This window comes from Fimicolochytrium jonesii (assembly GCF_025526975.1).
Source record: "Fimicolochytrium jonesii strain JEL569 chromosome Unknown EV422scaffold_38, whole genome shotgun sequence".
NCBI classification, from domain to species: domain Eukaryota; kingdom Fungi; phylum Chytridiomycota; class Chytridiomycetes; order Spizellomycetales; family Powellomycetaceae; genus Fimicolochytrium; species Fimicolochytrium jonesii.
The window spans coordinates 123,000-149,986 of record NW_026515705.1 but is presented as its reverse complement, the minus strand read 5'-3'; the positions used below and the strand labels follow the sequence as shown (position 1 = coordinate 149,986).

The 26,987-nt window shown below is 56.4% G+C and overlaps 13 protein-coding genes across 13 annotated transcripts; 6 read left to right on the top strand and 7 right to left on the bottom strand.

Moving 5' to 3' along the window:
* The first annotated feature begins 225 nt into the window (after positions 1-225).
* EV422DRAFT_546284 (uncharacterized protein) lies at positions 226-1,879 on the top strand. The gene is made up of 2 exons (XM_053071525.1): positions 226-1,756; positions 1,837-1,879. Exon 1 carries the CDS (start codon positions 297-299, stop codon positions 1,515-1,517), a length of 1,221 nt encoding a protein of 406 aa, XP_052921292.1. The 5' UTR covers positions 226-296; the 3' UTR covers positions 1,518-1,756; positions 1,837-1,879.
* On the bottom strand, positions 1,747-4,339 carry EV422DRAFT_501346 (uncharacterized protein; the record flags this gene model as incomplete). The annotated part of the gene is made up of 5 exons (XM_053068188.1): positions 1,747-2,410; positions 2,606-2,742; positions 2,823-3,173; positions 3,245-3,357; positions 3,712-4,339. The coding sequence occupies 5 exons, from the start codon at positions 4,337-4,339 to the stop codon at positions 1,747-1,749; spliced, it is 1,893 nt and encodes a 630-aa protein (XP_052921291.1).
* Positions 4,340-5,131: 792 nt separating this feature from the next.
* EV422DRAFT_296483 (uncharacterized protein) lies at positions 5,132-6,965 on the bottom strand. Its single transcript, XM_053066062.1, has 2 exons — positions 6,661-6,965; positions 5,132-6,537 (listed from the first exon to the last, which is right to left on the bottom strand). Exons 1-2 carry the CDS (start codon positions 6,787-6,789, stop codon positions 5,374-5,376), a joined length of 1,293 nt encoding a protein of 430 aa, XP_052921290.1. The 5' UTR covers positions 6,790-6,965; the 3' UTR covers positions 5,132-5,373.
* A 436-nt stretch (positions 6,966-7,401) lies between these two features.
* On the top strand, positions 7,402-9,279 carry EV422DRAFT_296470 (uncharacterized protein). The gene is made up of 4 exons (XM_053066061.1): positions 7,402-7,590; positions 7,659-7,894; positions 7,965-9,015; positions 9,205-9,279. The coding sequence occupies exons 1-3, from the start codon at positions 7,485-7,487 to the stop codon at positions 8,970-8,972; spliced, it is 1,350 nt and encodes a 449-aa protein (XP_052921289.1). The 5' UTR covers positions 7,402-7,484; the 3' UTR covers positions 8,973-9,015; positions 9,205-9,279.
* A 540-nt stretch (positions 9,280-9,819) lies between these two features.
* EV422DRAFT_296323 (uncharacterized protein) lies at positions 9,820-11,042 on the top strand. The gene is made up of 4 exons (XM_053066060.1): positions 9,820-10,334; positions 10,416-10,592; positions 10,666-10,775; positions 10,852-11,042. The coding sequence occupies exons 1-4, from the start codon at positions 9,980-9,982 to the stop codon at positions 10,939-10,941; spliced, it is 732 nt and encodes a 243-aa protein (XP_052921288.1). The 5' UTR covers positions 9,820-9,979; the 3' UTR covers positions 10,942-11,042.
* Positions 11,043-11,596: 554 nt separating this feature from the next.
* Positions 11,597-12,586, bottom strand: EV422DRAFT_482300 (WD40-repeat-containing domain protein; the record flags this gene model as incomplete). Its single annotated transcript, XM_053067324.1, has 1 exon — positions 11,597-12,586. A coding segment is annotated over one exon (990 nt), but the record flags the coding sequence as incomplete, so codon positions are not given.
* A 1,219-nt stretch (positions 12,587-13,805) lies between these two features.
* On the top strand, positions 13,806-16,095 carry EV422DRAFT_608461 (P-loop containing nucleoside triphosphate hydrolase protein; the record flags this gene model as incomplete). Its single annotated transcript, XM_053073836.1, has 5 exons — positions 13,806-14,268; positions 14,341-14,432; positions 14,493-14,978; positions 15,059-15,139; positions 15,212-16,095. 5 exons carry the CDS (start codon positions 13,806-13,808, stop codon positions 15,947-15,949), a joined length of 1,860 nt encoding a protein of 619 aa, XP_052921286.1. The 3' UTR covers positions 15,950-16,095.
* EV422DRAFT_296219 (uncharacterized protein) lies at positions 16,059-16,947 on the bottom strand. The gene is made up of 4 exons (XM_053066059.1): positions 16,864-16,947; positions 16,512-16,769; positions 16,306-16,321; positions 16,059-16,230 (listed from the first exon to the last, which is right to left on the bottom strand). The coding sequence occupies exons 1-4, from the start codon at positions 16,864-16,866 to the stop codon at positions 16,169-16,171; spliced, it is 339 nt and encodes a 112-aa protein (XP_052921285.1). The 5' UTR covers positions 16,867-16,947; the 3' UTR covers positions 16,059-16,168.
* Positions 16,948-17,423: 476 nt separating this feature from the next.
* Positions 17,424-19,917, top strand: EV422DRAFT_546266 (integral peroxisomal membrane peroxin-domain-containing protein). The gene is made up of 4 exons (XM_053071524.1): positions 17,424-17,833; positions 18,085-18,594; positions 18,679-19,188; positions 19,265-19,917. Exons 1-4 carry the CDS (start codon positions 17,689-17,691, stop codon positions 19,642-19,644), a joined length of 1,545 nt encoding a protein of 514 aa, XP_052921284.1. The 5' UTR covers positions 17,424-17,688; the 3' UTR covers positions 19,645-19,917.
* A 63-nt stretch (positions 19,918-19,980) lies between these two features.
* On the bottom strand, positions 19,981-20,269 carry EV422DRAFT_571880 (uncharacterized protein; the record flags this gene model as incomplete). Its single annotated transcript, XM_053073046.1, has 2 exons — positions 19,981-20,086; positions 20,178-20,269. 2 exons carry the CDS (start codon positions 20,267-20,269, stop codon positions 19,981-19,983), a joined length of 198 nt encoding a protein of 65 aa, XP_052921283.1.
* A 1,074-nt stretch (positions 20,270-21,343) lies between these two features.
* Positions 21,344-22,572, top strand: EV422DRAFT_623538 (CRE-SOD-1 protein). Its single transcript, XM_053074228.1, has 2 exons — positions 21,344-22,074; positions 22,197-22,572. The coding sequence occupies exons 1-2, from the start codon at positions 21,632-21,634 to the stop codon at positions 22,312-22,314; spliced, it is 561 nt and encodes a 186-aa protein (XP_052921282.1). The 5' UTR covers positions 21,344-21,631; the 3' UTR covers positions 22,315-22,572.
* Positions 22,481-24,878, bottom strand: EV422DRAFT_546255 (acyl-CoA dehydrogenase/oxidase). The gene is made up of 8 exons (XM_053071523.1): positions 24,774-24,878; positions 24,532-24,668; positions 24,403-24,466; positions 24,255-24,322; positions 23,941-24,174; positions 23,505-23,848; positions 23,094-23,412; positions 22,481-23,008 (listed from the first exon to the last, which is right to left on the bottom strand). Exons 2-8 carry the CDS (start codon positions 24,650-24,652, stop codon positions 22,857-22,859), a joined length of 1,302 nt encoding a protein of 433 aa, XP_052921281.1. The 5' UTR covers positions 24,653-24,668; positions 24,774-24,878; the 3' UTR covers positions 22,481-22,856.
* Positions 24,879-25,079: 201 nt separating this feature from the next.
* Positions 25,080-26,969, bottom strand: EV422DRAFT_546254 (P-loop containing nucleoside triphosphate hydrolase protein). Its single transcript, XM_053071522.1, has 8 exons — positions 26,648-26,969; positions 26,481-26,560; positions 26,302-26,418; positions 26,095-26,238; positions 25,911-26,031; positions 25,717-25,842; positions 25,526-25,651; positions 25,080-25,453 (listed from the first exon to the last, which is right to left on the bottom strand). The coding sequence occupies exons 1-8, from the start codon at positions 26,822-26,824 to the stop codon at positions 25,307-25,309; spliced, it is 1,038 nt and encodes a 345-aa protein (XP_052921280.1). The 5' UTR covers positions 26,825-26,969; the 3' UTR covers positions 25,080-25,306.
* Between the last annotated feature and the right edge of the window lie 18 nt (positions 26,970-26,987).

Here is a 26,987-nt window from a genome sequence, read left to right as displayed (position 1 = left end):
ACCAAGCTCCTGTTCTGCCAGTTGTCAGCCAGTTTTGCAGCAGCGATAGACCTCTGCGATAACGTTTTCGTTTGGGTGGAGGGTGTTGCTGTGATCTTGGGCTTTGTTCAGTGGTCCTCGGAGGGGAGGGAGCGAGGGGAGGACGCAGCTTTGACGGCATCACGTGACGCGCGATTGACGGCGGACTCCCTCGCTGTCCCCTTCTCCACTCTCCCACTTCGCAACACCTACATGTACACCCTCTCCCTCTCCCTCTCCCATATCGCTCTCCAGATCGCTGGAGACCCAGCGCCCACATGCCATACCACCCCAAACGGCGCCGAAGATCTCTGCCCCAACCCCCCACCGGCCCGCTACTTGCCGGGAAGGAACCACCATCCAAAATGTACCTCTCCCTAACCCGCAACCAATTCCTCCTCGTCCTCCTCGGCCTCGCCGCCATCCTCACCCTCTCCGTCGACTACTCCCTCGCCTCCGCCCGTCAGCTCCACAAACGGTGCTGTACACCCACGGACCTCAATAAACTCGCTGCGCTATCCGCACCGCAGAATCTGACGATAACAGGGTCAACTCTTGCACCGTTCCTTATTCCACGAGTGTCGGGGACAGCGAATAACGCGAAAGTGCAGCAACATATAAAAGCGGTTTTCAAAGAGCTGGGTTGGGATATAGAAGAGGATACCTTCACAGACACGACCCCACTAGGTCCCAAAACGTTCACCAACATAATAGTCACCAAAAACCCCTCGGCACGGCGCAAACTCCTCCTCGCCGCCCATTTCGACTCCAAATACTTCCCAGGTCAAGATTTCATCGGCGCAACCGATTCCGCCGCCCCATGTGCCATCTTGGTCGACGTCGCAAAGACATTGGACCCATTCATGACCGCATCGCCGGACCCGTCGCTGACGTTACAGATTGTGTTCTTTGATGGAGAGGAGGCGTTCGTGGAGTGGTCCGCCACGGACTCGTTGTATGGGTCCCGCCACCTCGCGGAGAAGTGGGAGGCGACGTATGTGATGGGCGGGGGCGCACCACCCTCCTCTGGGGCTGCGAAAGTGTCCCCAGAAGGGCATGCGACGAACATATTACAAACAATCGACGCCCTGATCCTCCTCGACCTCCTCGGCTCTGAAACCGACAGTTCCGGCGGCGCCGTGCATATCTGGAACTCGCAGAGACCCACCACACACTTATGGGACAAACTCGTCTCCATCCAATCCGCGCTCGTCAAACAGGGGTTGGTATCCCCGCATCTAAGCGGCCGGGTTGACGCGCAGGGGCAGGGGGGATATTTCATGTCCGGCGATTTGGGTTTGAATGTGCAGATTGAGGACGACCATGTCCCGTTTTTGAAGCGGGGGGTGCCGATCGTGCATGTTATCCCGCAGGTGTTTCCGAGGGTGTGGCATACGCTGGCGGATAGCAGTGAGGCGATCGTGCCGGAGATTGTGGCGGACTATGCGTTGATTTTTAGGGTTTTTGTGGCGGAGTATTTGGGGTTGGTTGTTCCATAGCGCTGGGGTTCCATACCCAGCAACTTGTATATATTGCGCATCTCAATATCCATACGCGGATAGGACATAATCCGCAATACACTCCCACCGCATGTTCGCACAATAGAGAAACCCTGGGCTTGGGAATAAAGCCCTATATGTACGCCACACAAAACGGCAATCCATACTGCATATTTCAAAAATCGTATCTCTTCCGACCCGGTTCACGACGCAGGCGTCTGCCGCTGATTCACCGCCGACTAAAGGAAAATGCGAACGCCAACATCAACGAACAGTCAATCACCAAAAAAACGCACGTGAACGCCAAATCCAAACTCACCAAAGGCGGCTCCCCCCTCCACCTCCCCGCAACCTCCCGATCCTCCTCCCCCTTCCACCCGCCCTTACCCTCCGCAACATCCCCCCACACATCTCCAACGAGCACCCGCATACACCGCTCCACCTCTCTCCCCACCCCCAACTCGGCCGCCGATAGGGGTATGGAACCCGAGATGGATGCGGAGCGCACGCGTTGTTGGGGATGTGATGTTTGTGCGGGTGTTGGGTTGATGTTGGTGGGGTCGGGTTTGACGGCCGCGATGACTTTCTCGGCCACTTCGTCCAGTATATACCCGCGGAGCGCATACATCGGGGTCACTTTCCGCATCGCCGCGTGCCGGGTTTCATCGGCGCGCTTCACAGCGTCTTCGGACCCATCCCCGCCTGGGGGCAGTTGGGAAAGTAACCGCGCACGGTAGGACCCCGCCCAGTCCCGCCACGCCGCCACGACTTCGTCCACGGGTGGGAAATCGTCTTCGTCGTATGTGGATGTGCTCGCCCGCCCAGAGGATGTGGAGGCGAGGGAGTCGGTGCTGGTGTTCGGGTGCCGTCGGTTTGTGGTCTCGTCTGTGTTTCTGCTCGCATTCGCACCCGCCAGCGACGCCCGCATCACTACGGTCGTATCCCCTTTCTCCATCTTCGCACCCTCCTTCGCCCTCCGAACCCCCCTCATCAGCACCGACAAACAATCCCCCACATTCTCATCATCCTCCTCCTCGTCAACATCAAAATCGATCCCCGCCGCCGACCGCCGGATATATGCTCGGAACCCGGCCTCGTCGCAGGGAAAAGAGCAGAGGGACCGGAAGAAGAGTGTATAGTCAGCCTGTGTGTCGGAGAGGAGCTCGAGGAGCGGATTGATTAGGGTTGGGAGGTCGGTGTCGAGGGGGGTAGTTAGGCCTAGTTTCTATTGACGACATGAGACTATGGTGTTAGGTTCGGCCATGTCGATGATGGGATTTTCAGGCCATGCGATGCGAGTTTTACCTTCCCCATCAACGCAGCCCAAGTCTCCACAAACCGGCCCTCAAACTCCTTCAACAGTTCCCTGACGACCTCCTCCCCCTTCACGACATGCTCGCCCACAAGACTCGTTTGCACGCGGTACACCGGCCGTTTGCCGCTCCTGCTGCTATTATCACTCGCAGGGGGCGGGACGATGAGTTGCGCCAGCGTCCGGCCGAGCTTGGAGAGGTTCCAGAGGGCGATTTTGGGTTGTTGTTCGAAGGAGTAGCGGGAGGCGTGGTCGGAGGCGTTGATGGTGCAGAAGGGGTCGTAGGCGTCGAGGAAGCCGAAGGGGCCGTAGTCGAGGGTGAGGCCGAGGATTGACATGTTGTCCTGCAGAAAGATTGATCATTAGAACCTGGCATGTGAAAGAGCGCTCGATCGGAGCGAGGACAGAGACTCACGGTATTCAAACACCCGTGCACGAACCCCACACTCTGCCAATGCGCGACCAGATCGGCGGTGCGGCGGATCACTTCCTGGAAGAACCGCGCGTACTTGTTGAGTTTGACGTCGACTTGGACCGATTCGACTGTTGCGCCGGACAAAGGTTTGGAGTCGGAGTCCGGTGCGGGGGCCACAGGGAAGGATTGCATGATGAAGGAGAGGCGACGGCCCCCGCCGGAGCGGGCGGGCATGGGGGACATGTCGTCGAGGGTGTCGTCTTCGTCTTCGTCGTCGGAGTAGTCGGAGTCGGAGTCAGCGTTTTGTTGGGCGTCGGTGTTGGGATTGGGTGATACGCTGTCCTCGGTTGATGCGGCTGCGTCTTCCTCGTCCGCTTCTAATATGACGTTAGCAGCAGGCGCTCTCAACGCATGGTTCGCACTCGGTTCCTCTGCTGTGTGCGCTGCCGGTTTTGCGTTGCCACTACCAGCGGCCGTCCCCGCCCCAACAGCAGCATTCACATTAGCCTTCGGCAACAACTCCGCAAAGTGATGCTTAATAACATGATCCGCCAACCGCTTCACCAACTCCTTCTCATTCCTATAATGCACCAGCTCAAAATGGCCAAACCGCACCCACGACCCGGCCAGCCGCGCCAGCACCGCGCTCACTTCCGGCTGGTCCGGGTCGCTGCGATACACCGGCAGATGCGTCGCGACGACAGAGAGAGCGCGCGTGGTCGGGATCCCTAACGCCGCCATGTACTCGCTCGCCAGGAATTCACGCAACGAGCTCCGCAAGCCGGCCAGGCCGTCACCGAAGCGCGAGTACGGTGTCCGGCCCGCGCCCTTCAGCTGCAATTCCCACCTCTCTCCACGCTGATTCACGATCTCGCCGAGGGAGATACACCGCCCGTCGCCGAGCTGCCCCGCGTAGATCCCAAACTGGTGCCCCCCGTAGTTGTGTGCCCACGGCCGCGTGCGGGGGAGGGTGCGCTGGCCGGAGAGGTAGAGGGGGAATTCGCGGCGGTGGTGGTCGTCGGGGTTTAGGTCGAGGAGGCGGCAGGCTTGGGGGGAGTGGCAGATGTAGGAAGGGGGGAAGAGGTGGGCGTACATGGATGATGTTGCTGCTGCTGCCGTGCCTTGGGGTTTTCCACCTGCGGTCGCGGAAGAAGAGGTACTTGGGGTTACGGCGGGTGCGGTATTCGCGGCATTGATCCAGTCGCGGATTTCGGGCTCGATGTGCGTGAAGAGTGCCCCGCGGACGGGTCTGACGCCGCGGACTTCCTGCGGGGTTGGGATTTTGGACGCTTCGGATTCGTCGGCTGAAGTTCCCGTCCCTGTTCCTGTGCCTGGCCGGCCGGGATCAGCCTTCCCATATTGCTGTTGCTGTGTTGGCGATATAGATGCTCTCCTGTTGCTGTTGGTTGGGTCCTGCGGATTGTCTTTTACAAGAGTGAGCGGATCTCCGGGTAGTTCTCTGGTGAAGGTATCTTGGAACTGTGGGATTGGCGGTGAGACATGGATTCCGTTGGATAGTCAACTGGTGCAAGGTTTCAAAAGAACACATACATACAGCGAGATCTTCGAGGCCGCGCAGCCGAGCGGGGAGTTGTCCACCGCCTATGCTTGGCCTGTGCATTGGCTTCGGATATATATACTGTAGCAGATGCTCGGCAGCGATACCGCTGTGCTGCAAACTAGCGCCGTGTTCCGCGCCTGAGCGAGAAGCGTGAGTGAGCGGAAGTGAGTGAAGCGACGCGTTCCCCCACAATAGAGAGGTGAGTCATCACGCAATTAGCGCATTCGACAGCGCGTCCTCGGCCATTGCAGAGTGCATTCCGGCGGACTGGACCTCCGAGAGCAGACGAGTCGAGGGGCACGCCTGATCACGCTCCTACCTGGACTCGTCTGCTTTGGGAGGATATTGAGAACCTCGAATTTGGCATAGGCGTGAGGGGGAATGAGCAGTCGCAACCGGAGAGGTAGGCTGTGGCAGGCTTGAGGGATCAGCGGCCGCGACCCGTGTGGAGGATAGACACAGCCGAAGATAGATGGAATGTACAGTAATTATGAAGCACATGAGGAACACGAAAAAGGATCGCGTCATGCCCGTGAATTCGAGATGAGTGGCTCTTATCAGCCGAATATCACAGACTGCTATTCTCTGACTGAGACGGTACATGGGAGAACCTGATAACAGCGGGATCGAGCTCTGCGATGTGCCTTAGGATATCATCGTTGAGACCCAGCTTCCGACCGAAAGCCTTCCTGAGAAAGCGCCATCTGATGTCCACGCGGACCTTCAGAGGAATGTCGCAAAAGGTTTCGAAGGAGTCTCGGTGGAGTTTTGGCACAAACGTGAAAAGAAGCTCGACTTGGTGTTCGTGGGAACATGCCATCAACCCTGCCCAGTACAAGGCAGCCTGGAAAAACAATAGCTCGGATCCCTTTTCACGTTCCCCATCCGCGTAGCCGTTGTAGCTGCCGCCGCAGTTCGTGCTTGCTATGAGTAGGCTCGTTGATGGGAGATCAGGGTGTGGCACCCAGCTATTCATCAATTCGTCGTCCACGCACGTCACGATCGTGTCGTCAGAAGTGAACGAGTCGGAGAACCCAATCAGCTTGCGAGTGGCCCGGTCGCGGATGGTCGAGAACCAACCACTACCCCCACACTTATCGCCCTCGTTGAAGTGCATCCGCAAGGCATGCACTACACCGGCTCCGTCCATCATGTCGAAATCGATGTAACTCATGATGGGTAAGCTGGCAATCCCTCCCTCGTCCTCATTAATCTCCTCTTGCATATCCTCGCTGGCCATCCCTCCCTCGCCCCCATTTATCACCTCCTCCATATGTAACAAGCATGGGGTCGAGGAATTGCGGAGGATAGAGGCGATCGTCAAGCCAGTGGCGGGGCTGCGCAACCAGTATCTGCACGGGACGCACATGGAGCCGTCTTTCGCACTTCGATGTCGGGTGCGGGTCCAGAATATATCGCGCCAGAACCTCCGCCCGTCGGCGGGGATCGTCGAACCAGAAAGGGGTTTTAGTGAAGCTCTTTCCGGAATATGTCCACCGATTTTTCGCCACGTACACGCCCTCTTTGCTGTAGGACTCAAAAACACTGTCGCGCCACTCTGTGTTCGACAAGAGGACATCCAGATCGGTGAAGTCAGGACACGGCCATCCGGCGTCGACGGCGCGCCTGCTGCAGACGAAGCATCCACAATCAGCGGAGAAGCGGTGGATTTTGCCCAGGTGGGGTGCAGTTTTCGGGTCAAAGTGAAGAGGCATCTTGTTCGTTGGGGGCTCTGCCAGGTTTTGCCAAGGAAGTTGGTTGCTTGTCAGGTCTTCTCAGTGGGCTTAGAGGGCTCAGGGGTATGCTGGTACGGGAATGTAAGGCTAAGATCAGGGCTAGGATGCCGTGTCCACACCTCATTCTGTCTCGATGAAACAAGGAACACGTCTCCCTGCGAAGATGGCAATGGAAGGAGCAGTCCAGACCCCCTCTCATTACCCTGGTTCCATAGCTGGGAGGTCAAACCAACATTAGGCTTTGCCATTCTATAAGCACAAGCACAGGGAAATTCAGGAAAGGTGAGCAACAACAGGCTTGTCAAGCCCCACCATTGCAAGAGATGGCAGGCCCATAAGAGCCCATGTGCAACTTTTCAGACCTTTCCAGCTTTCCAGTTTCAGACAGCACAGCCACAGCATTCCCACTGCAGCATTTGCATTCTGCCCAGCAACTCATTAACCTCCCTGCTTCCCACACTTAGCCTATCACAACCCACATCACACCCTCACTCGCCTAAGAGCAGAAAGCACCCCGGCTAACCATCCCCCAACGCAAGAATGTCTGCCAGCACAGTCGCAGCACTAGGAACATCAACAACAACGCACAGCTTGTCCTCGTTAGACCCTTTTGCGAAGATAGTCGAAGGCTTCTGCCACACCGCTATGCTCTATGGCAGCGTTCTGAACCTCGACGATAGGAAACGCGCGTGCAACATTGCGAAGGAGGATGCTTATCGGCTCAGATATGTCAATACGAAGGTACGGGAGGAGACGAGGGCACACGGGTTGGGTTAAAGATCTTGTAGATGGTCGCGAGAGTGCTTTTAAGAAATGCGGGCGACTAGGGATGTCACCGCCGCAGGTGGCGCGAGGATGGAGAGCGGCAGAGACCTCACGCGCGAGGGAACTTGGCTGGATGGGCTGTACGCCTGAGAGCGACCGATAGCCATGGTGTAGCGGCATGGGCGAGGAACGCCGCCCTCGCGAGCGGAGCGACCACGACACCTCTCAAACCTCGATACTGACGATCTGTTTCGCACTCAACCTCCAGCTCGTGGAAGACTTGCGTAAGTGACCCATGTATGCGTCATTGTGCATATCCCCTTGTCTCACGAGACGTCTTCGTGCAATGTAGGCCGAGAAGAAGCGAATATAGTAGATCAACAAGCAAAGGCAAACACTGCATATCACGAAGCTTGCAAAATGTGGGGCACCAGCTTGGTTGGCAACGTGGAGGCGTTGGTCGAGCACATCGTCAGTGCAAGGATGGCCATGTTTTTGAAGGAGCATAAGGCAAAGGAGGACACGGAGGTGGCAGAGTGGAGATCGGAGATGACGGCGGAGCAAGCTCGGACATGGACCCAGTTGTCGGTACGTTCCTGCCATAGGCATCGGGTTTCGAGAGCCTCAGCAGCACTCATGAGACCAAATCGCTTTGCAGAGCATGCACGCAAGGATCAGTCACATTGAAGCACGTCCTCATGACATCCCCACCCGAAACACCGTCACACCACTCGATCTCAACGAACGACTCGCCCAATATGAAAAGGAACAGCAGACACGCCGCGACAACGAGTTGGTGGAAGTACTTGCATCTCTGAAACGGGAGTTTGTGGATCCGTTACGGGTCAAGGTCGAGAAGGTCGAACAGACCCTTGCAAAGCCTGCAGTGCATGTACCACCACCGGCACCCGCACCCGCGCCGCCAACATCATCTTCATTATTATCGTCGAGCCGCCGCGCACCAACTCCTCCCAGCAGGAGCAACGGGATATCCAACCGCGGTCTACTGCCGGGCGCGATCCCGCTACCCGTCGGCTTCCCTGAGACCCGCTCCACGCCCAGAAACAGCTCCCCACAGAACATATCGTCAGATACCTCCCACATGGAAAGCCGTCTTCAACACATCCAAGATCTCACAAACGATATGAACGCCAAACTACTGGACCTGCAAGCGCAGATGGAGGCTCTAAAGAGTAAGAACAGCCAAGTGGCGACGAACGCGCTGCCCCAGGAGAAGGTTGTCGAAGCTATCAACGTACTCTCGGAACGGATCATAGGCCTGGATCAGCAGCTGGCGGGGGTGAAGGTGGTCGTCGATCAGGTCCGGACGTTGCCCAACAAGATTGAGGTTCGTTATTGCGAGTTCTCCCCTTTACCTACTCGAGGGTTCAAATACTACTCCTTCCCTCCCAGCACTCGTTCCGCGTCGTCGCCTTCGAAACCGACGCCTCCCGCGCCGCCATCGCCGAAATACAAAAGAACCTCATCGACCTGCGCGCATTCACCACATCCGTCATCATGCCCTCGCCCGACGAATTGCGGTCCGCCCTTGCACCGTTTAGGAGTCCCACTATTACGACGGAGAATGGGGCGGCTGGGAGGGTTGTGTTGCAGATGGATGACCAGCAGACGATGGGGTTGTCCGCGTATTTGCAGACGGTGGTAGAGTGGTATTCAAAGAGGCTTGAGGACTCGCTACGGAAGGAGCTGTAAGTTTAATAATCAATTTCCGTTGTGGGCTATGCGTGGTGATAGGCGTGGACGGGGCCCCGGTGCCTGTCTGGACTCGGGACTCAACCGCATGCCACCACTCCACCTCCAGCGGCGCTCGGCCCGTCTTCCCGCCCCATCACAACTCACCACGCCTCCTCCCCATCCCCCCCCCCCCCCCTCTCCAGCCAAAAAGGAATCGAAATACAAGCAACAACCCAAGACACCAAGTTACGGGAAGCGTACGAGGGCCTGCACGCCAAGATGTTGCTTGCGCTTCAGAACAATCCGTGGCAAGGGCAGAGCCAGTTGCACGTGACGAGGGAGATTAACGGGTTGGGATGACTGAGCGACGCTGTCGGATACCGTACGGCGGTGGAGATGCGGACCCGCGTACCCGGTGGACGGATGAGGAGAGAAATTCATATACCTTCAGTGAGGTCGCGCAGAGTTGATCCCTTGCCTTACACATATGCATACGCATACGCTCGTGCGCGCGAAACAAATCCTCCCCCGGGTCGTTCGCCTTGTCTCGTTCGAACACATTTGTACATCTATATACCCCAATGGTACATTAAATAATAATTTCGAATGCTTCGCACGACTCCGACGCATATGTGAAGAGCGGGCTGCTTTGTCGAATGGTGGGTTACGCGGCCTCGCCTCATTTTCGCGCTTCCGAAAAACCTTCTTGTGCACTAGTATTCTGCCCTGGAGTGGTAATTTTTTATAAGGAAAACGACGAAGGGGAAACTGAGAAGATGCGAGGACGCGTTTTTGTAAACGTCACGCGCATTCCGCTCCTTCTGACAGTTTTGACTTCCGTCTCTCGGAGCTGTCTTTTTTTTCGCTGCCGCCATTGCTGAACGAAACTTCTCCGTCGCACGTTCAAGCCGACCTTTCCCTACTTCTTCTGTTCTCAACTCCGTTAACGGTCTGCTCCGCCAGCCACCAGCACCCACCATGCATCCCCCAATCCTCCTTCTGCTCGCCCCACTCCTCACACTCTTCCCCCTAACCACGGCAATCACCTCCATCCCCCTCTCCGACTGGGACGTCCCCTCCCGCCTCGACTACTGCGCCTCCACCCCCTACACCGGCGACACCTCCGCGATCCTGTTCAACAACTCCGCCATCCCCTGCCGCGAAGTCCAGTACGACGCGCGCACCCCCAATCGCGGCGCATACAATATCGGCCAGCAGGCCGTCGTGTACCTGAACTTCACCACCACGGATACGCTGACTGGGGACCCGTACCCGAACACGGCTGTATTTTATCCGACCGTCGATGATTACTCCGAGTTGGTTATACCGGATAGTGCGTGAGGGGGCGCTGCTTTTGGGGGAAGTTTTTCTTCGCTTGCTGATGGGTATGGCTGGGTGGGCTCTTTTTTTTTAGGCTGGAGTGCAATTGCAGACAACACAACAACCGTCCCCGCCTCCTCTCCAACGGTTGGGCTCACGCTCATGCACAACGGAGGGTCGTACGTCACTCCATCGCGGAAATGGGCCATCAAAGCCCAGTCGGAGATCCTGTACGTGCCTTCACGGACTGCGATCGTGACGCTGGACAATGGTAGGAGGGCACATGTACCGTCTTGCGTAAACGAGGGGGGATTGACTCAAGTGTATGGTCTTTTGTTTTGTAGGGGAAATAACAGACTTCAACTGGTACCAGACCTCCTGCACACTCACAACCTGCACATGTCTGGACGATATCTGCACCGACACCTGTTTGGGGAAGAATTGCACTGTTACGGTAGATACCACCCATCTCCCTCGCTTTCGTTATGCACTTGAGTCTCTGACGCGGTTTGGGAATTTTTTGGGGTTAGGTGTATCTGGGCTGGGCAGGCACCGACGCGACCGGGACGGATCTGACGAGCTCACAGCGGGATATTTGGCGGTTCCAGAATGCGATTTGAGGTGGGGAGGCGTGGGGATGTCGCATACGGTTAAGTGCTGGCAATCTCATTCAGTCTGCGAAGTTTCCACACGCCAACGATGTTTCAAATTTTCCCCCGCGAGGGTCATTCCCGGACTCTTCCCATTCCCATGAACTCTCCGCCCTCTACCTACGTATCACACACATCCCAAAAATCTCCCCAATACGACGACCCCCACAATCTAATCATAATCTATAACAAACTCCCCACCCGAATGGATCGGCCTCTCCACTGTTTCCGCGGCATCAACTGGTGTTGTTTCCATCGCCGTATGTGCATCGTTGGCGGTCGGTCGTGGTTGTACTTCTGTTGATGATAATGTTACTTGTGGTGGCAGCGATGTATCTTCGGCTTCTGGCCAGGTGTAGGAGACCCAGGTGTGCGGCAGGGTCCAGAGAGCGATGCTGCTGTCGATTGGGATCGTTTCTTTGGTCGTTTGATTGGCAGGTGTCGTGGTGGGTTGTTCACTCTGATCCATGCCAGTAGCGCTCTTGTGGGTGGTCTGCGGCACTTCCTCATCCTCACTACTCTCCTGATCATCACTCTCCCCCTCCACATCAACCTCAACACAAACCAACCTCCCCGCCTCATCCCACACCGGCCTAACCCCCATCGCCTCCACATTCACAAAAGCCCTCCTCTGCCCCGACGACGTCGCAAGCACCGGCAAACTCGGATGAAACCCGCACGCCGACACCACATCTTCATGCCCCTTGTACCTGCTCACAACCCCGCCCGTGCCTGTATCGAACACAACCACATACCCCTCGGTATCCCCGCTCGCCAGCCATCGCCCGCCCTCGCCGAGGCTAAAAGACATCCGCTGGTTCGTGTTGCCCGCTCGTGAGAAGGTGCGGAGCACCTCGGCGGATTTGCGCACGTCCCAGCAGAGGATGTGGCTGCTTTTGCGGGCGGCCGCGTAGAGGTAGGTGCCGCAGGGGGAGAATTCCACCTGTGTGAAGCCCGCCCCGCCTCCCTGGCTTTTCAATGTCTTCGCAGCGGGACACAACAGATCCAACAACTCATTATTCCGCTCATCATACAACCCAACCGTGCCCGCATACGACCCACACGCATACAACCCACTCCGATCCGGGTTGAATGCGATCGTCGAAACCAAGCCCTTCTGGCCCTCCCTGCTCTTCTTGGACGGCGAGGTCGCCACTCTTCGACTATCTCTCCCCGGCCTATCTGTCGCGAATATCTGGATGTGGTTAGTGAACCCCGCGTATATTTTGGATCCGTCGAGGTTGAAGGTGAGAGAGTTGGGCGCTTGCACCTGGTCGAGATGGTCGAAGGGGACGTAGGAGCAGCGGAGTGCGCCGGTATAGGCGTCCCAGAGGCGGATGGAGTGCTCGCGTACGGAGCTGAGGAAGACGCAGGTGGTGGGGTCGGAGGAGGTCATGCCGGGGAACCAGGTGGTGTCGTAGACGCATTCAGGTTCTTTGATGGCTAGCGCTTCGGGGAGCCTGGAATCGCCATCATCGTTGCTGGAAGTGGCATCCTCGTAGCCTACGGTGGGAGGTTTGTCAAACACTCGAAGGATATTGTCATTGCTGCTGCTCAACAGGCAGGTTCCATCGGGGCTCCACTTCACGCCTTTGACGAAATTGGCATCCAGTCCTCCGCCGGTCCCCACGACGTTGCATAGATCCCGTCCCGTGCTGCAACGCTGCCTCACTGCAGAAGCGGTGGTGGAGTCGAATTGGTAGTTGAGGTAGGTGGAAGCTTGATATTGGTGTTGGGGAAGCTCGTATGGGTCGTCTGGGGCGTCGATGTTGGCGGCCATAGTTTTGTCCCTTGGCCTTGAAGAATCCCACTGGGTGGCGTGCCTGCCGAGCTGTGCCGTGGGTAGTTAACTATACAAGATAGTGAGGATAGCTCCCCTCCCCGTGATCTGAAAGGGTCGCTTGGCTGAACCCAGCTGGACATGGGGTTCGAGCCAGGTTTGGAGCAGACGGCGTTCGCCTCTTTCGCTTTTTCGCACTTCCGCTTTTTCGCAGCTCCCAACGTCGGAACTCCCGTGCAGCTGTTGAGACAGACTGAGCTTATACACATACACTCGGTAGTCTACGTACCCCCGGAGAGAAGGCAAGAAGACTCAGACCCCTCGGCCCGAGAAGTGACCGGCAGCGGTCTCTCGACTCTAGTACTGTAGTAGAATATAGCTCTCACTCGCCGCCATGGTCCGGATATCCATCAAACCAGGCCGCTGCGTGCTATTCCCGCAGTTGAAGGGTGTGCAATGCTCCCTCTTTTCAACCTCGGCCACCCTTTCCCGGGAAAAACCAAAAGCCGGCAAGTTCTCCTCCCGGTTATCCGACATCCTCGCCACAGCAAAAGACGCCAGAGGGTCAAAGAACTCCTTCCGCCACAACAAGCCCGGGTCAGACTTTAGGCCACACTTCAAACCCGGGGCGCCGATTGGACAGGCTTCGAAGTTTACGCCGCGAAAGACGGAAACGGGTGTGGTTGTTGATCCGACGACGAGGCAGCTTGCAGGTGGGGAACGAGGATATGAAGGGGGCGGAGGTTTGTCGGGTTGGGAATTGATAGGTTGCAATTTTCTTTTTTGAAAGATTTGAAGAACTACATGGAGCGATTTGCGAGGAGCGCATATGTACAGCGGAAAGTCACCGAGATGGGTGTGCCGAGCGATATATACGTGGCTGGGATGGACAAGTTCAGCAAGGCGCTGGTGAAGAATGAGATTGAGCGGTTGACTCCGGGCGAGGTGCTTACTCATATCAAAGCGCGAAGTGAGTGATTTGGAGATGAAGAAGCGTTGGTGAGGACGAGCCGAAAGCGGGGTGACTGACCCAAATTACGATAATCCAGGCAGAATGGAACGCATCCTCCTCCCCGCCTTCTACCGCTTCATCACCGCCGCCTTTCCCTCCCGCACCGAAAAGCTCGCCTCCCTCATCTCCTTCAGCGACCTCACCTCCCCCGCCGACTGGTACGAAGAAACGCGCAAAACCAAACGTCGCTTCATCCTCCACGTCGGGCCCACCAACTCCGGCAAGACCTACGCGGCCCTCAAACGGTTCGAAGAGGTCGAGTCCGCCATCTACTGCGGCCCGCTGCGGTTGTTGGCGCATGAGGTGTATGAACGCATGAATGCGAAGGGGATACCGTGTAATTTACTCACGGGCGAGGAGAGGAGGGAGAGCGATGGTGTGCACAAGACGGCGGCGACGGTGGAGATGGCGCCGGTGGGGAGACGGTTTCAGGTGGCGGTGTTGGATGAGATACAGATGATTGGGGATCCGTCCAGGGGGTGGGCTTGGACGCAGGCGGTTTTAGGTACGCATGAGGGGAACAGGGCCTCACCGTAGGTGTGAAGCAGAAGATTTGACGCGAGGACGCACTTTGTAGGGATACAGGCGGACGAGGTACACCTGTGCGGTGAGCCGACAGCGGTTCCCCTCATCATGGCGATGACCGAAGACACCGGCGACATCGTTGAGGTCTGTAGCTTGTCTCTGTCTGCTTACTCCAATCACAACATGCTCATGCAAACATTACAGGTCAAAGAATACGAGCGCCTAACCCCCTTAAAAGTCTCCGCCCACAGCCTCAACAGCGACCTAACCTCCCTCCGCCGCGGCGACTGCATCGCCACCTTCAGCCGCCAAAACATCTTCGCCCTCAAACGCCAAATCGAGCAAAAAACCGCCCTCAAAGCCGCCGTCATCTACGGCTCGCTCCCCCCGGAAACGCGCACCGAGCAAGCCCGCCAATTCAACGACCCCAACGGCCCTTACGACGTCCTCGTCGCCTCCGACGCGATTGGGATGGGATTGAATTTGAATATTGGACGAATGATCTTTGAACGGATGGAGAAGTGGAATGGACAGAGTGTGGAGCAGTTGAGCGTGAGTCAGACGAAACAGATTGCTGGGAGAGCGGGGCGGTTTCAGACGCAGTGGGAGAATGGGGAGTGTTGTACGTTTGATGAGTATGATATGCCCGCGTTGAGGGAGGCGATGAGGATGCCGACGCCGGGGGTTACGGTATGCGCGTTTTCGTCTGCGGTGTTCTTACGAGGTAGTGGCGGTTTCTTACACACGTCTTGTTGTGCTTTCCTTTCCAGGCCGCGGGACTCCTACCAACCCTAGAACAACTCGAACTGTTCCACCGCCTCCTCCCCGAGGAAACACTCACCGCCCTCCTCGTAAGTCCCCCCTTCCCCTCCCTTCCCCCTCCCCTTCTCATTCGCCACTCACCCTCACACCTCCTCACATAGGACCGCTTCCAAGACCTCGCCTCCCTCCACGGCCGCTACTTCCTCTGCAACCTCACCTCCGTCCAAAAAATCGCCACCCTAATCGAACCGGTCCCCCTGCCCCTCCGCGAACGGTACGTCTTCACCCTCGCCCCCTGCAACGCCGACGAGCCCGTTCTGGGTGTTGCCATGCTGGCGTTTGCGAAGGCTCATGCGGCAGGCGAGGAGTGTGGGTTGGAGGAGTTTGTGAAGCTGGGCACGCTGCCGCCGGGGGATGTGGAGGAGTTGAGGGACCTGGAAGGCGTGCATCGGTTGATTGTGCTTTATATGTGGTTGGGGTACGTTGATATCTGTCCGTTTTTTCATTTTCGGTTTACCCCCCCACTTCTGATGCTGATGCCTTTTGGAATGGGGATTTTTTCTTTTGAAAGTCTGAGATTCCCGGAAACTTTCATCGACACAGACCTCGCGCACCACCTCAAAAAGGAATGCGAGGCGTTCATCAACGAAGGGCTTGCGCATCTCAAGTTTGAACGGAAGAAGAAGGTTAAGGGGGCTGCGAAGGTTGCGCGGCGGTTGGCGTTGGCAGAGTCCGAGTCCGAGTCCTCAACGTCAACCACAGAGGCGGGGACCGCAGGGGAGAGTGCGGTGGGTGAGGGTACGCAGCCGCGGGGAGATGCAGAGCAGGTGGTGGCGGAACATGATATGCCGCCTGTGAAGGTGACGAAACCGCGTTTAGCTGCTTCTGAGCGGTATTAGAGATGTATATTCGTTCTTTGCGCCGTTTCACTGTATAAACGTAACGGTGTATGTACTGTACGTAGCAACCCCTCGCATGTAGATTTTGTGGTATATAATTTATAGGTTTAGACTTTCCCCTTCTTAGTTAGTTTTTCTATCGATGGAAATACATCAGCGGGGGGGTTTTTTTTTGAGATTGGGAGATGCGTGAGAGATGTGGTGTGGGGAAGGGGGATTTTAGAAGAAGGCTTTTTGGGACTCGTTGGGGTTTTGGATTGTTATCAGGAGGTATTGTTTTGCTGGGAGGGAGATGCAGGGAGGGGAGGTTAGTCGGTGGACGTGAGATGAGGGATGGAATGGGGAGGTATGCTTACTTTCTGCTACCATGATCTGTGCGGCGGGAGGGAACGACGGAATGAGATGTGAGTATATTGAGTTTCACATCAGAAGGGCGTCACCCTCACGGCGGCTGGTCCATATCGATGCCCTGCCCATACCCGGCAACCACCAACACCCCCTCATCCCCTCCCCACCCCACCCCATCCGCGCACTCCCAAACCCCCGTCTCCCCAAAACGCACCTCATTCTTCCTCGACCGAATCCTCAAGAACGTCAAATCATCCTCCGGATCCAAATCCCTAACGACTCCCTTGCCCCTCGCGGCCAGCTGCGTCACGAGCGTCGAGATCTGCTGCGTCTGGATGTTATCCAGCGTCGAGCGCACCACCGAGCCTTCGTGCGTCGCGATCACGATGCCTTGCACGCCCGGGTGCGCCGTCACCCGGTTCAGCGTCGCTTCGACGTCCGTGTAGTCTTTGGTCGTGTCTTTGGAGAGCGACTGCGTGCGAGCAGGGTTAGTGGGTGGATGACCCGCGGGGGCGGCATGTTGGGCGTGAATCGAATTGCCCAACGCTGTCAATCTATCAACTGACCATGGTCGTCCTGCCTCTGCCGTAAATCTACACGTCGCCGTCGAAAGGTTTGTGGATGTGACCCGAGGCGGCCTGGATGTATATGCTGGGATTTGGTGGAGAAACTGAATCAGTGGAGGATGGTTATCACAGGCAAGAAGGGAAGCTTTGCTCACGCTTGGTTGGGGAGGAGTTTTGCGGGGGTTGAAAAAGGGTGGTTGGCGAGGAGGGGAAAGCAGCGTTCTCCGACGCGTGAGTCATACGCGTTTGGTTGCATATATAGGGGGGCGACAGGCGACAGACAGGCGAGGAATAGCTATCCGACAGGGAATATATGTATATGCCCTCTGCCCCGTGTGCCGTACATACAGTACGTACTGTACATACATGTGCATCTGTGCCTTAGCCTGTCTGCGAGCAGCCTTCCTTATGCCCATGCATGCACATGGTACTAGTCTGGCGTCTCTGACCTGCGGGTGCTCGTCCCTGTGCTCGTCCCAACAAGGGCCAATAGCGCGTTGGTTGTGACCAGCAGGCATTTCCAGGGCCGCAGCATTAATGACTGAGCCCATGTGGCCTCCCCTTCGGCCTTTCTCGCAACTGCCAGTCGCATCCACACATCTACTGTACAACACACTCTATCCTACCATAGCTGCCTCCCCACTCCGGTCCTCCTTCCAAGTTCGTCATCCGCTAGGGAGCTCAACAAGTTATCCCCACCGCCCCGTCTCTGACGCATTCTGGACAATTCGTTCCCACCCCCATCACCACGCGACAAGCTCGTCCTCAGGGCTTACATATACAGAAGACGCTGTCAAAACCCCCCCCGTTTCTCGGCTGTGGGCTATGGCGGAAGAGCAGCAGCAGACCAGCCAGCTGACGGGCGGCGCACACCACCATTTTGCCGTGACTACTTTCACGAAACCGACTTATTGCGCTTGCTGTAGGAAGTTCCTTTGGGGAATCATAAGGCAGGGGTTGCAGTGTGAGAGTAAGTGGATTGAAGAGAGAGCGAAATGAATGAAGGGAGGGGGCCACGGGAGCCTCAATGTAGGGAGGGTGGCTTTGGTTGGCGTTGGCAGCCGCGAGTGAAGCGAGCGATGGTTTTGTCTGCGGCGAGCTACAACGAGCCCCCGTCTTCAACTGTGAGGGAAAGCGAACGGACGTCTCCTACACACATCGCTCAAAATCATTCGACTAACCAATTTGCTTCGCTCATCTCCAATTGTCTGTTTTGTGTAGAATGCGGTGCGGCAGTGCACGCAAAATGCCAATACATAATTGAGTCCCCCTGCTCAGCAGCCTTCATCGACAGCCTCGTGGCAGTATATAGCGAGAACGCTGACAGCGAGCCGCAGCTCTCCGAAAAATCCACCGGCAGCGACGAAGACGGGACCGTGGTGCTCTCGCGAAGGGTGCGGTCCAACTCCTCCTCGGCCAAATCTGTCGCGTCGTCTACTACCGTGATCCCCAGCTCGCCTTCCGCTACGACGCTGGCGTCGACGTCTGACACGGAATCGCCTGGCATTGTGGCGGATTTGATTGCGAGTACGGCGATTAATTCGGCTGCGATGCGTCGAGCGTCGAGCGATCAGCCGGCGCTGAATCTCCTAACCACGACGCCTAAGAATTTGACCCGGTTTGTGTTGCGCCTGGATGCCGTGGTCCAGTTCCAGGAGGAGCTTACCGAGGTGCTGACGTGGCAAAATCCGTCTAAAACGCTGGTCGTGATGAGCATCTACGTGTTCTTATGTGAGTTCCCTTGCGCAGTCCACGCCAGCGTTAGGCGTCTGTTTGTGTCCATCATACCCCTTGCTTACCCCCACCCATTTCCAGGCCTCTACCCAATCCTCTTCCTCGTCTCCCCCCAACTCCTCATCATCTACCTCATAATGCGCAACTACTACGAAAAGGCCAAAACCCGCGCCACGGGCCAAACCACCACCCCCAAAGTGCAATACCTCAAAAACCTCCAGTTCATCCAAAACTCCATGGGCATCTACTGCGATGCCTACGACGACATTAAGAAGAACGGCGCCCTGCTCGACTGGTCGGACGCGGACCTCACCGCCCACTTACTCAAAATGGTCCTGGTGTCCATGTTTGGGGTCACCATCTTTGTGCGCTTTGTGCCGTTCAACTATGTCTTGCTCGTCGCCGGCGTGGGAGTCTTTTTGTACAACACGGCGGTGTTTCGCGCCGCGGCTATGACGCTGCCGCCGGTCATCTTGAAGAAGCTCAAGTTCCAGGTGGACACTTTCAAGGAGGCGGTTAAGGAGGCGAGGAAGACGGGGGATGGGAGTATTGTGGTTGTTAGTTTGTTTGAGAATCAGCGGTGGTGGGCAGGTAACGTACCATAGCACCCTCCCTATCACGTTGCCAAGAACCCCCTATTCACGCAAAACGTCTCTTCACCCTCCAGGCCTCGGCTGGATCCCGCACCTCCTCCGCTCCGAACGCGGCGCCTGGTCCGACTCCACCGGCACCCTCTCCCGCCCCACAAAAGACCTTTTCACGCCCCCGCCCGACCCGCTCGGTGACTGGGAATGGGCCGACGACGACTGGCTGCTCGATGTCGGGTGGGCCGACGTCGACCCGAACACTGGCGGGTGGCAGTACTCGGACCATGCGTGGGCGAACCCTAGGCGTGCGCCGTATATGTCGAGTTTGACGAGACGGAGGATGTGGGTGAGGAAGATGAGGCTGGTTACCGTGCCTGGGACCGGGGTGGCTGGGGCGTACCCTGTGCAGGCTGTTGCGCCGGCGGCTGAGGAGGGGGTGAAGGAGGCGAAGATCGAGTGAATGGAAAGTTTTACACACGGCGGCGTAGTGTTGTCCTTTGGTTAGCTGTGTGTTGTTTACGTTGTACGACTGATTCGTGGTTTGCGTGGCCCCTGCCTGCTTCGCTGATGGGCTGTATGTAGTTGGTTATATCCCTGCGAGTATCTCTGCAACCCCGTCCGTAGTTGTTTTTCTTCTTGTACATACATATACCTCCTGAGACCGCCGTTTCTCGTAAGAAAAAGGACTGTTGCGTATACTGACGTTGCACATCCCGCGAACATGTGTTTGATGTGATACATTTGTTGGACACTGTACAAAAATGGATAGAGCTGCACATACGTTCGTCCCCACGCTCTACGGCTGAAGAAAACTCGTAGCATACCCCATCGCCGCCAACACGCCCTGCACGACCTCCCCAATCGGCTGCCCCCTCGGCCGATACCCATCCAACCCAACCCCACTATGTAGTTCCAAACGCGCGCATCAGCACCTCCCTCGTCCCCAAATACACCGCGTTATGCACATGGCTCATCGTGCTCCTTGGGCTCTACCGCGCGGGGGTGTACAGCAACGCGTACACCATCTCCACCGGGGCCCGACTCCTCGCTCCACCACCCGTGTACTTTGGGTAATACACCGCCATGGCCCCCGGCCGCGTCGCCGTGCGGTTGTACAGCCGCTCAGCCACCACGTACGCCCCACTCGCCCGAAACGTCTCCTCCCACCCCCCCCATCCCCGTCCCATTCCCCGCCGCGCCATAGATCTCCCCCGCCCACTCGCTCATCCACCTCGCCCCCCGCCACATTGCGCATCCACTTGTTGAACACATACTCCTTGCTCAACCCCACATTCACCCCGTTCAAGACGAGAGGGGCTGCGGGGAGGAGGTGAGGGGCTGCAAAGTGAGGGGTGAGAGAATGCAGAACATACACTGGTGCCCACGGTCGCATGTGATCCGCTCGCTGGGAAACTCGCGACTGTGAGCAGAATATACGTTTCAGGCGGTATCCGAGGGTTGGCGCACGCACCAGCCGGTCTCCCAGGCACCGCATCCGTCGCTTTTTGCGGATTCTCATATATAGCGTCTGCAGAATCGCTTTCGAAATCAGAATTTTAGCTGAGGGCAATACTTTGGAAGATTTCCCTGCAGATCGGCAGTACCATCCAGCAAGTCAGGACGCAGTCCTTGCCCTCCATGCCAGATCGCTCGGCAAGAGATTTGACAGCTGAGCTCCGCGCTATTGCTCTACCGTAACAGCCGCCGGGACGTCCTCTGTGGAGCCGGCTATCGCGGCTTTTACAACCTGCCCATCCTGACACCACCGTCGCGTAAATGTGCACTGAGCCGGGGCATGCAATGCGCTGCAGTATCCTCCGTCCATCCGTCGCAGTACACTCGTCAGCAGAATAGAGCAGTTCCAAGCAGCCCAACAGCAGTCCATGACAACCGCTTCCATCTTTCTCAGCGTGTTTTGGGCTCGCCATGTTCTCGATGAGCCTCCCTGAGAGTGACTCCAGCCGAGCTTCGACAGAACCTAGAAGCTGACGGCTTCCTGAATCCTCTGGCTTCCTTGAGTCCCGAGTCCTGACATCAGCGGGGTTACACGGCATAATGGAAGTAATAGAGGCTTCCAATCACCAGTCCAGCAAAAATTGTCGCCCCTGTCGAAAGCATACGCGCAGGGAAATGAACGCGGCTTTTCGCTGGCCACTCGCCCCGGCCACACGCTGACCTAATCGTACGCGCTCCATGCGCAAACCTTCCTCTGAAGGTGGCTGCGAGGTGTCCAGGGTTGGCGTCCCATTGAATGGGAGATGGGCAAAAATGGTCAAGGTTGGTGTTCTATCGGCGAATGATGGTTGGGGGGTCGGCGGATGAACAAAGATGGGCCGCTGCCGGAGGAAGGACGGCCGACCTAGAAGACCATAAGAGCGACGGTTTTCTCTCGTCCCCCCCGTCCGTCAGTGTCAATACCCCAATACCCTTCCCAGAAAAGAAAAGAAATGCACCTCCCAACCCTCCTCCTCGCGGCCGCGTCCGCCACGCTCGCCCTCGCCTCCCCGACCGGCCAAAAATCCTGCCACTCCTCCACCCGCGCCATCGCCCACATCACCCCGGACCCCACCTACAACGCCACCACCGTCTCCGGCACCGTCACCCTCACCCAGAAACGCTCCTCGCCCCACGTCACCCTCAACCTCCACCTCACCGGTCTCGCGCCCGGCCTCCACGGGTTCCATGTCCACGCGAATGGCGTGATTGCCCCGAATTGCACGGCCGCCGGCCCCCATTTCAACCCGCATAACGTGACGCATGGCGGCCCGGACAGCACCGTGAGGCATGTGGGGGATCTCGGCAATGTCAGGGCGAGCGCCGGTGGGGAGGTGAAGGTGACGATTGTGGATGGGATTGTGAAGCTTGTTGGGGACGTTGATAACATCGTTGGGTATGTGTCTGGATTCTTCACATAACGCCTCGCCCTATTTTTTTTTGGGCGGGGGGTTGTTTTTGCTTTGCTTTGGTGGAGTTTGGAACACTTACATACCTGCCGCGAATTTGCTCTTACAGCAAAGCCATCGTGATCCACGCCCTCGAAGACGATCTCGGTCTCGGCAACGCCACGACTTCAAAGACGACCGGGAACGCCGGCGCCCGTGTCGCATGCGGTGTCATCACCCTCGTCTAAGCGCCTCTCATCCTCCCTCCGTCCTCTCCCTGAAAAGAAGGCGCTTTCCTTCCTCCCTGCACACCCATTCACCCCGCAACACCCCGCTGGTCGAACGTTGGTCTGTGTGTGTGTGTGCGTGCATGTCAGGGCACACATGCTCTTGCTCTTTCATGTTGTTTTTTATATCGTCCCGTCCGTTCCTCTTAAAGTAGAACTATACCGCTACACCTGTACAACTTCATACAATTTCAATATAACCCCTGCCCCATGTCATGTCATACATGAAAATGAATCGAGCTCCAACATATCGTTCCAACTCCCGATCTTCCCACCGGATATATACCCTTCTCTGACCGGCGGGCGTTCTGAGGTATCAGAAAACAAAATGGGGATTTTGATGAAAACGGATGAAGATCAATAAAAACAAAAAAACGTCCCACTTGTTCTATCTATCCTGGCCCCATGCCAAATCAACAAAAAAAAAGAATGGGGGGTTTCCATTCGTCGTGTGTTCTCGCTATTCTACATTCGAAGATGTGTCCGACTGGGGATTCTATTCCTTATTGACTACCAGCGGTGTGGAAGGCTGGGATCCCCGTGATGGCGCGCCCGAGGATCAACGCGTGGATGTCGTGCGTGCCTTCGTAGGTGTTGACCGCTTCGAGGTTCATGACGTGGCGGATGATGTGGTATTCGTCTGATATTCCATTGCCTAAAGAAAAAAAAAAGTCAGCGTGTCAGTGGGCCCCCCCAAATATCCCATCCCAAAACCCCAGCAAATATGAACAAAGACATACCGCCCAGAACATCACGACACTGCCTCGCAATCTCCAACGCCTTCCCACAGTTATTCCGCTTCACGATCGACACCATGTCCGGGTGCCACTTGCCCTCGTCCTTCAGCCGGCCCACCCGCAACGACGCCTGCAGTCCCAGTGTGATTTCCGTCATGTGGTCTGCGAATTTCTTCTGGATGAGTTGGAACGAGGCCAGCGGCGTGCCGAATTGCTTGCGTTGCGTGGTGTAGTCGACGGCTTGGCGCAGGCAGGCTTCGGCGGCGCCGAGCGCGCCCCAGGAGATGCCGTAGCGCGCGTTGTTGAGGCAGCCGAAGGGACCCTGGCGGTGATGAGGGGGAAAGCGTGGGTCAGATACGGTGAATGCGATTCGCGGCATGAAGAACGCGATGCTAAAGCGTGTCGAATCCTTACCTTCAACCCGGACACATTCGGCAGCAGCTGCTCCTCTGACACCGCCACCTCGTCCATCATAATCATCCCCGTCGTGCTCGCCCTCAGCGAGAACTTCCCCTTGATTACAGGAGCAGTAAGCCCCTCCATACCCTTCTCGAGAATAAACCCACGGATCTTGCCGTCGTCGAGGCATTTGGCCCAGATGACAAACACGTCAGCGATGGGCGAGTTGGTGATCCATGTCTTGGACCCGGAGATGACGTAGCCCCCGTCCACCTTTTTGGCAACGGTTTCCATAGAGGAAGGGTCCGAGCCGTGGTTGGGCTCGGTGAGGCCGAAGCAGCCGACTAGTTCGCCTCTGGCTGGGAGTGACCAATACAAGTGTCAATATCACTGCTTCGCGCTCCCAATGTCACTTCTCATCGCACACCCGAGTATGAGACCCAAAACTCACCAAGCTTAGGCAGGTACTTCTCCTTCTGCGCCTCCGTCCCATACGCATAGATAGGGTGCATCACAAGCGACGACTGCACGCTCATAGCCGACCGGTAGCCCGAATCCACAGCCTCCACCTCACGCGCAATGAGGCCGTACGCGACCGATGAGACGCCCGCACAGTCATACCCCTGGATCGTTGCGCCCAAAAGGCCTAGCTCGCCCATTTCGCTCATAATTTCGCGGTGGAACTCTGAAAACAAGCGTGTGAGTATCGCTGGTATTGGTGCAGGCCGAAACCGCGCAAAATCCCCCTCTTCATGAATCACTCACTCTCATGACGGTTGGCCTCAATGACCCTCGACATGAGCTTCGACTGGCAGTAGTCGCGGGCAGAATCACTAGAAACACCTCGTTCGCGTCAGCGTGCCAGCCCCATCCACAAACTTTCCCGTAACCTCAACCAGCGCACCCAACTCACCGAACAGCCCTCTCCTCCTCCGTCAACTGCGAGTTCAAATCAAACGCATCCTTCCAGTCGAACTCTACCAAATGGAGAGTCAGTGTACGCGTCCTAACATAATCCCCACCACGGATATACGTTACATACTTGTCTTTGTAGCGCTAGCCATAGACCGAGCGGCGAGTGTAGGCGCCAGGCTTCCGGAGAGGACCGTCTTTCGCGCAAAGAGGGCTCGGGCGGAACCTAGGCGGGTTATTGTTGCGGACATTTTTGTGATAATGCTGCTGGGAATGAGGGATGCGACTGTAAGCGTCGATATGAGTGTTTGTCCCGACGAAAGCACTGGGTGATGTATGCGCGCAACACCTAGCCCGAACGCTCTGACTTACTTTGAGAAAGAGTGCGGATGAGAGTGCAGAAGTGTCAGAACGGCGGAAGCAGAAGGGTTAAGTATCGAGCCGTTATTTGAGAGCTCCCCAAAAAAAAAGGAAAATGGAAAAAACCGAAATCCGCGGCGGGAGAATCATCGCAAACACGAAGTTGGCTAATTAGGGGCCTCCTGACTGACAGTGAATGACTCGCCCCGCGTGCGTGACATTGCGCGCTGGCGTTTGAATCCGTACGGTGGCTTTTCGCCCTTACCCCACAATGCTCCCCAAAGCCGCGTCATAAAACCGATTTCATCATGCATTCCCGTCGGCAAGAAGCTTTCAGTAGTGTGTGGATAACGAAGAAGAGCCGAATGTATTGGAGAGGAGGACAAGGCTTCCCACAGGTCCCATAGCCTACGACCCACTCTCCACTTCTACACCGACATCTACAGTACGCCAGCTGTCCTGAGCCTGCTCCCTTGCGGATCCCTAATCCTAGCCTGCTCCTGATCTCTATTTCTTCCACAAAGCTTTCTCGCGCAGACTCATCATTAATAAGCGTTGACAAATAAACTCAACAGCTGTAACTGCTCGTCCGCCCCATCCACCAGCGCCTTGTCCATCTGCCCAATCGATATCGAAATCTTTGATTTCTCAATCGACGTTAGGTGGTTGTCTGCCAGCACGCGTTCTTGCAACTAAACAAATGTCGAGACCTTAGGACTTGGACAATACTGAGTGTGAAGGATGCTTGTAACAACGACCCACACCTGATCCATAAGTTGCGCACCCGAATACCCCTGTCTAACAACCCTCTCAACCGCAGTCTCGATCTGTGCAATGTCTCGTGATTGCCAGGCTGTGACTAGTCCATCTATCACCGATTCCGGTACTACCTGATGAGGGAAAGAAATGAGGACATCGGGGCAAACAATCCGCCACTGAAGTTCGTAGTATTTACCCCAGCAATCTCACAAATGGCAGCACTCGTAATGAGTTCCTTCTGATACAGCCGGAACGCGCTTTGTAGCAGCATGATGGACCGCCGCATGTCTCCGTCAGCGAGTTTGACTAGTGTTTGGACTGTCTGCGCAAGGTGTTGAAGTCAGCTCAACGCTCGCCCGTGTCAGCAGCATCTTCAACTGAACAACCAACCTCAGGCGGAGCATTCACTCCCTCGTTCTGACATATATACTCTATACGAGCCCTCGTAGAATCCGTATCCAGTGGCTTAAAGCGGAATTTGGCGCAACGAGACGCTAATGGCTCAATGATCCTGCAACAAACATCACTATCAATAAACTCTGTCCAACATGAACGCAGCGGACAAGATAGATACCTGCTAATATAATTGCAAATCAAACAAAACCGAGTCGATTTTGAATACGTCTCCATCGTTCGTCGAAGGGCCGACTGGGCGTCTTGCGTCATTGAATCGGCTTCGTCGAGGATGATGATCTTATACGGCGGGCATGGGAATCCTCTATACAAGGGCGTTTAGTCTCCAAACTTCTCCCGACAAATCATTCCAAACGGGCTAACTCACACCGAGGTCTGCGTGACTGTAACTTTCGCAAAGTTCTTCACTTTCGCTCGGATAACGTCTATCCCACGCTCGTCGGACGCGTTCAGCTCTAGCACCCTGTCTCGTATGATGTCTGGCCTGATACTCGTGAGTCAGAATCTATGCCCATATGCCATACTGACTCCAACGCAGATTTTTACCCATATAACTCTTTGGCCAGCGCCAGCACAGTCGATGTCTTTCCCGTCCCTGGCGGCCCGTAGAAGAGCAAGTGCGGTAGCTGGGCTCGATCCAACCAGAGAGTACAAGTCAACATCCAAACAATCAGTCTCACCTCCAACAAACAACCACGACCAATGCAACTCACGTTCTGCGACTCCATAGTCTTCTTCAGCACGGCAACGACCTCGTCCTGCGAGCTGATCTCGTTCATGTCCCTTGGCCGGTACTTTTCGATCCATGGCCGGGTGTCGGGCTTGTCGCCTGTGCCGACGGAAGGACCTTGGCGGACTGTTCGGGCTGTTTGGAAGATGTTTGGTGCCATTTCTGGTGGGGGTGATGTGAGTGGGCCTGAGTGGGAACGGGAGGACAAACGGTGATGAGAGATCCAGCAAGAATTCGTCCGGATCGGCAACGTGCGTGTCCGACTGCTGAGCGCGCGTCCGCATTCATGACAGGCATATGCAGGGTCCTTTGACGACCAGCAT

Excerpts from the sequence above, each read along its gene's own strand:
- EV422DRAFT_623538 (XM_053074228.1), top strand. The coding sequence starts at position 21,632 with ATGCACCTCCCAACCCTCCTCCTCGCGGCCGCGTCCGCCACGCTCGCC. Across the intron at positions 22,075-22,196 it reads GACGTTGATAACATCGTTGG|CAAAGCCATCGTGATCCACG; the intron begins GTATGTGTCTGG and ends TTGCTCTTACAG.
- EV422DRAFT_296483 (XM_053066062.1), bottom strand. The coding sequence starts at position 6,789 with ATGGCAAAGCCTAATGTTGGTTTGACCTCCCAGCTATGGAACCAGGGT. Across the intron at positions 6,538-6,660 it reads TTTCATCGAGACAGAATGAG|AGCCCCCAACGAACAAGATG; the intron begins GTGTGGACACGG and ends AAAACCTGGCAG.
- EV422DRAFT_546266 (XM_053071524.1), top strand. The coding sequence starts at position 17,689 with ATGGCGGAAGAGCAGCAGCAGACCAGCCAGCTGACGGGCGGCGCACAC. Across the intron at positions 18,595-18,678 it reads GAGCATCTACGTGTTCTTAT|GCCTCTACCCAATCCTCTTC; the intron begins GTGAGTTCCCTT and ends ACCCATTTCCAG. Across the intron at positions 19,189-19,264 it reads GAATCAGCGGTGGTGGGCAG|GCCTCGGCTGGATCCCGCAC; the intron begins GTAACGTACCAT and ends TTCACCCTCCAG.
- EV422DRAFT_546255 (XM_053071523.1), bottom strand. The coding sequence starts at position 24,652 with ATGTCCGCAACAATAACCCGCCTAGGTTCCGCCCGAGCCCTCTTTGCG. Across the intron at positions 24,467-24,531 it reads GGCTAGCGCTACAAAGACAA|AGTTCGACTGGAAGGATGCG; the intron begins GTATGTAACGTA and ends TCCATTTGGTAG. Across the intron at positions 23,413-23,504 it reads CGAATGTGTCCGGGTTGAAG|GGTCCCTTCGGCTGCCTCAA; the intron begins GTAAGGATTCGA and ends CATCACCGCCAG.
- EV422DRAFT_296470 (XM_053066061.1), top strand. The coding sequence starts at position 7,485 with ATGGGCGAGGAACGCCGCCCTCGCGAGCGGAGCGACCACGACACCTCT. Across the intron at positions 7,591-7,658 it reads CCAGCTCGTGGAAGACTTGC|GCCGAGAAGAAGCGAATATA; the intron begins GTAAGTGACCCA and ends CGTGCAATGTAG. Across the intron at positions 7,895-7,964 it reads GGACATGGACCCAGTTGTCG|AGCATGCACGCAAGGATCAG; the intron begins GTACGTTCCTGC and ends ATCGCTTTGCAG.
- EV422DRAFT_546284 (XM_053071525.1), top strand. The coding sequence starts at position 297 with ATGCCATACCACCCCAAACGGCGCCGAAGATCTCTGCCCCAACCCCCC.
- EV422DRAFT_296323 (XM_053066060.1), top strand. The coding sequence starts at position 9,980 with ATGCATCCCCCAATCCTCCTTCTGCTCGCCCCACTCCTCACACTCTTC. Across the intron at positions 10,593-10,665 it reads GATCGTGACGCTGGACAATG|GGGAAATAACAGACTTCAAC; the intron begins GTAGGAGGGCAC and ends TTTGTTTTGTAG. Across the intron at positions 10,776-10,851 it reads GGAAGAATTGCACTGTTACG|GTGTATCTGGGCTGGGCAGG; the intron begins GTAGATACCACC and ends TTTTGGGGTTAG.
- EV422DRAFT_546254 (XM_053071522.1), bottom strand. The coding sequence starts at position 26,824 with ATGGCACCAAACATCTTCCAAACAGCCCGAACAGTCCGCCAAGGTCCT. Across the intron at positions 26,561-26,647 it reads AGACTATGGAGTCGCAGAAC|CTACCGCACTTGCTCTTCTA; the intron begins GTGAGTTGCATT and ends GATCGAGCCCAG. Across the intron at positions 25,652-25,716 it reads CCATTTGTGAGATTGCTGGG|GTAGTACCGGAATCGGTGAT; the intron begins GTAAATACTACG and ends TTCCCTCATCAG.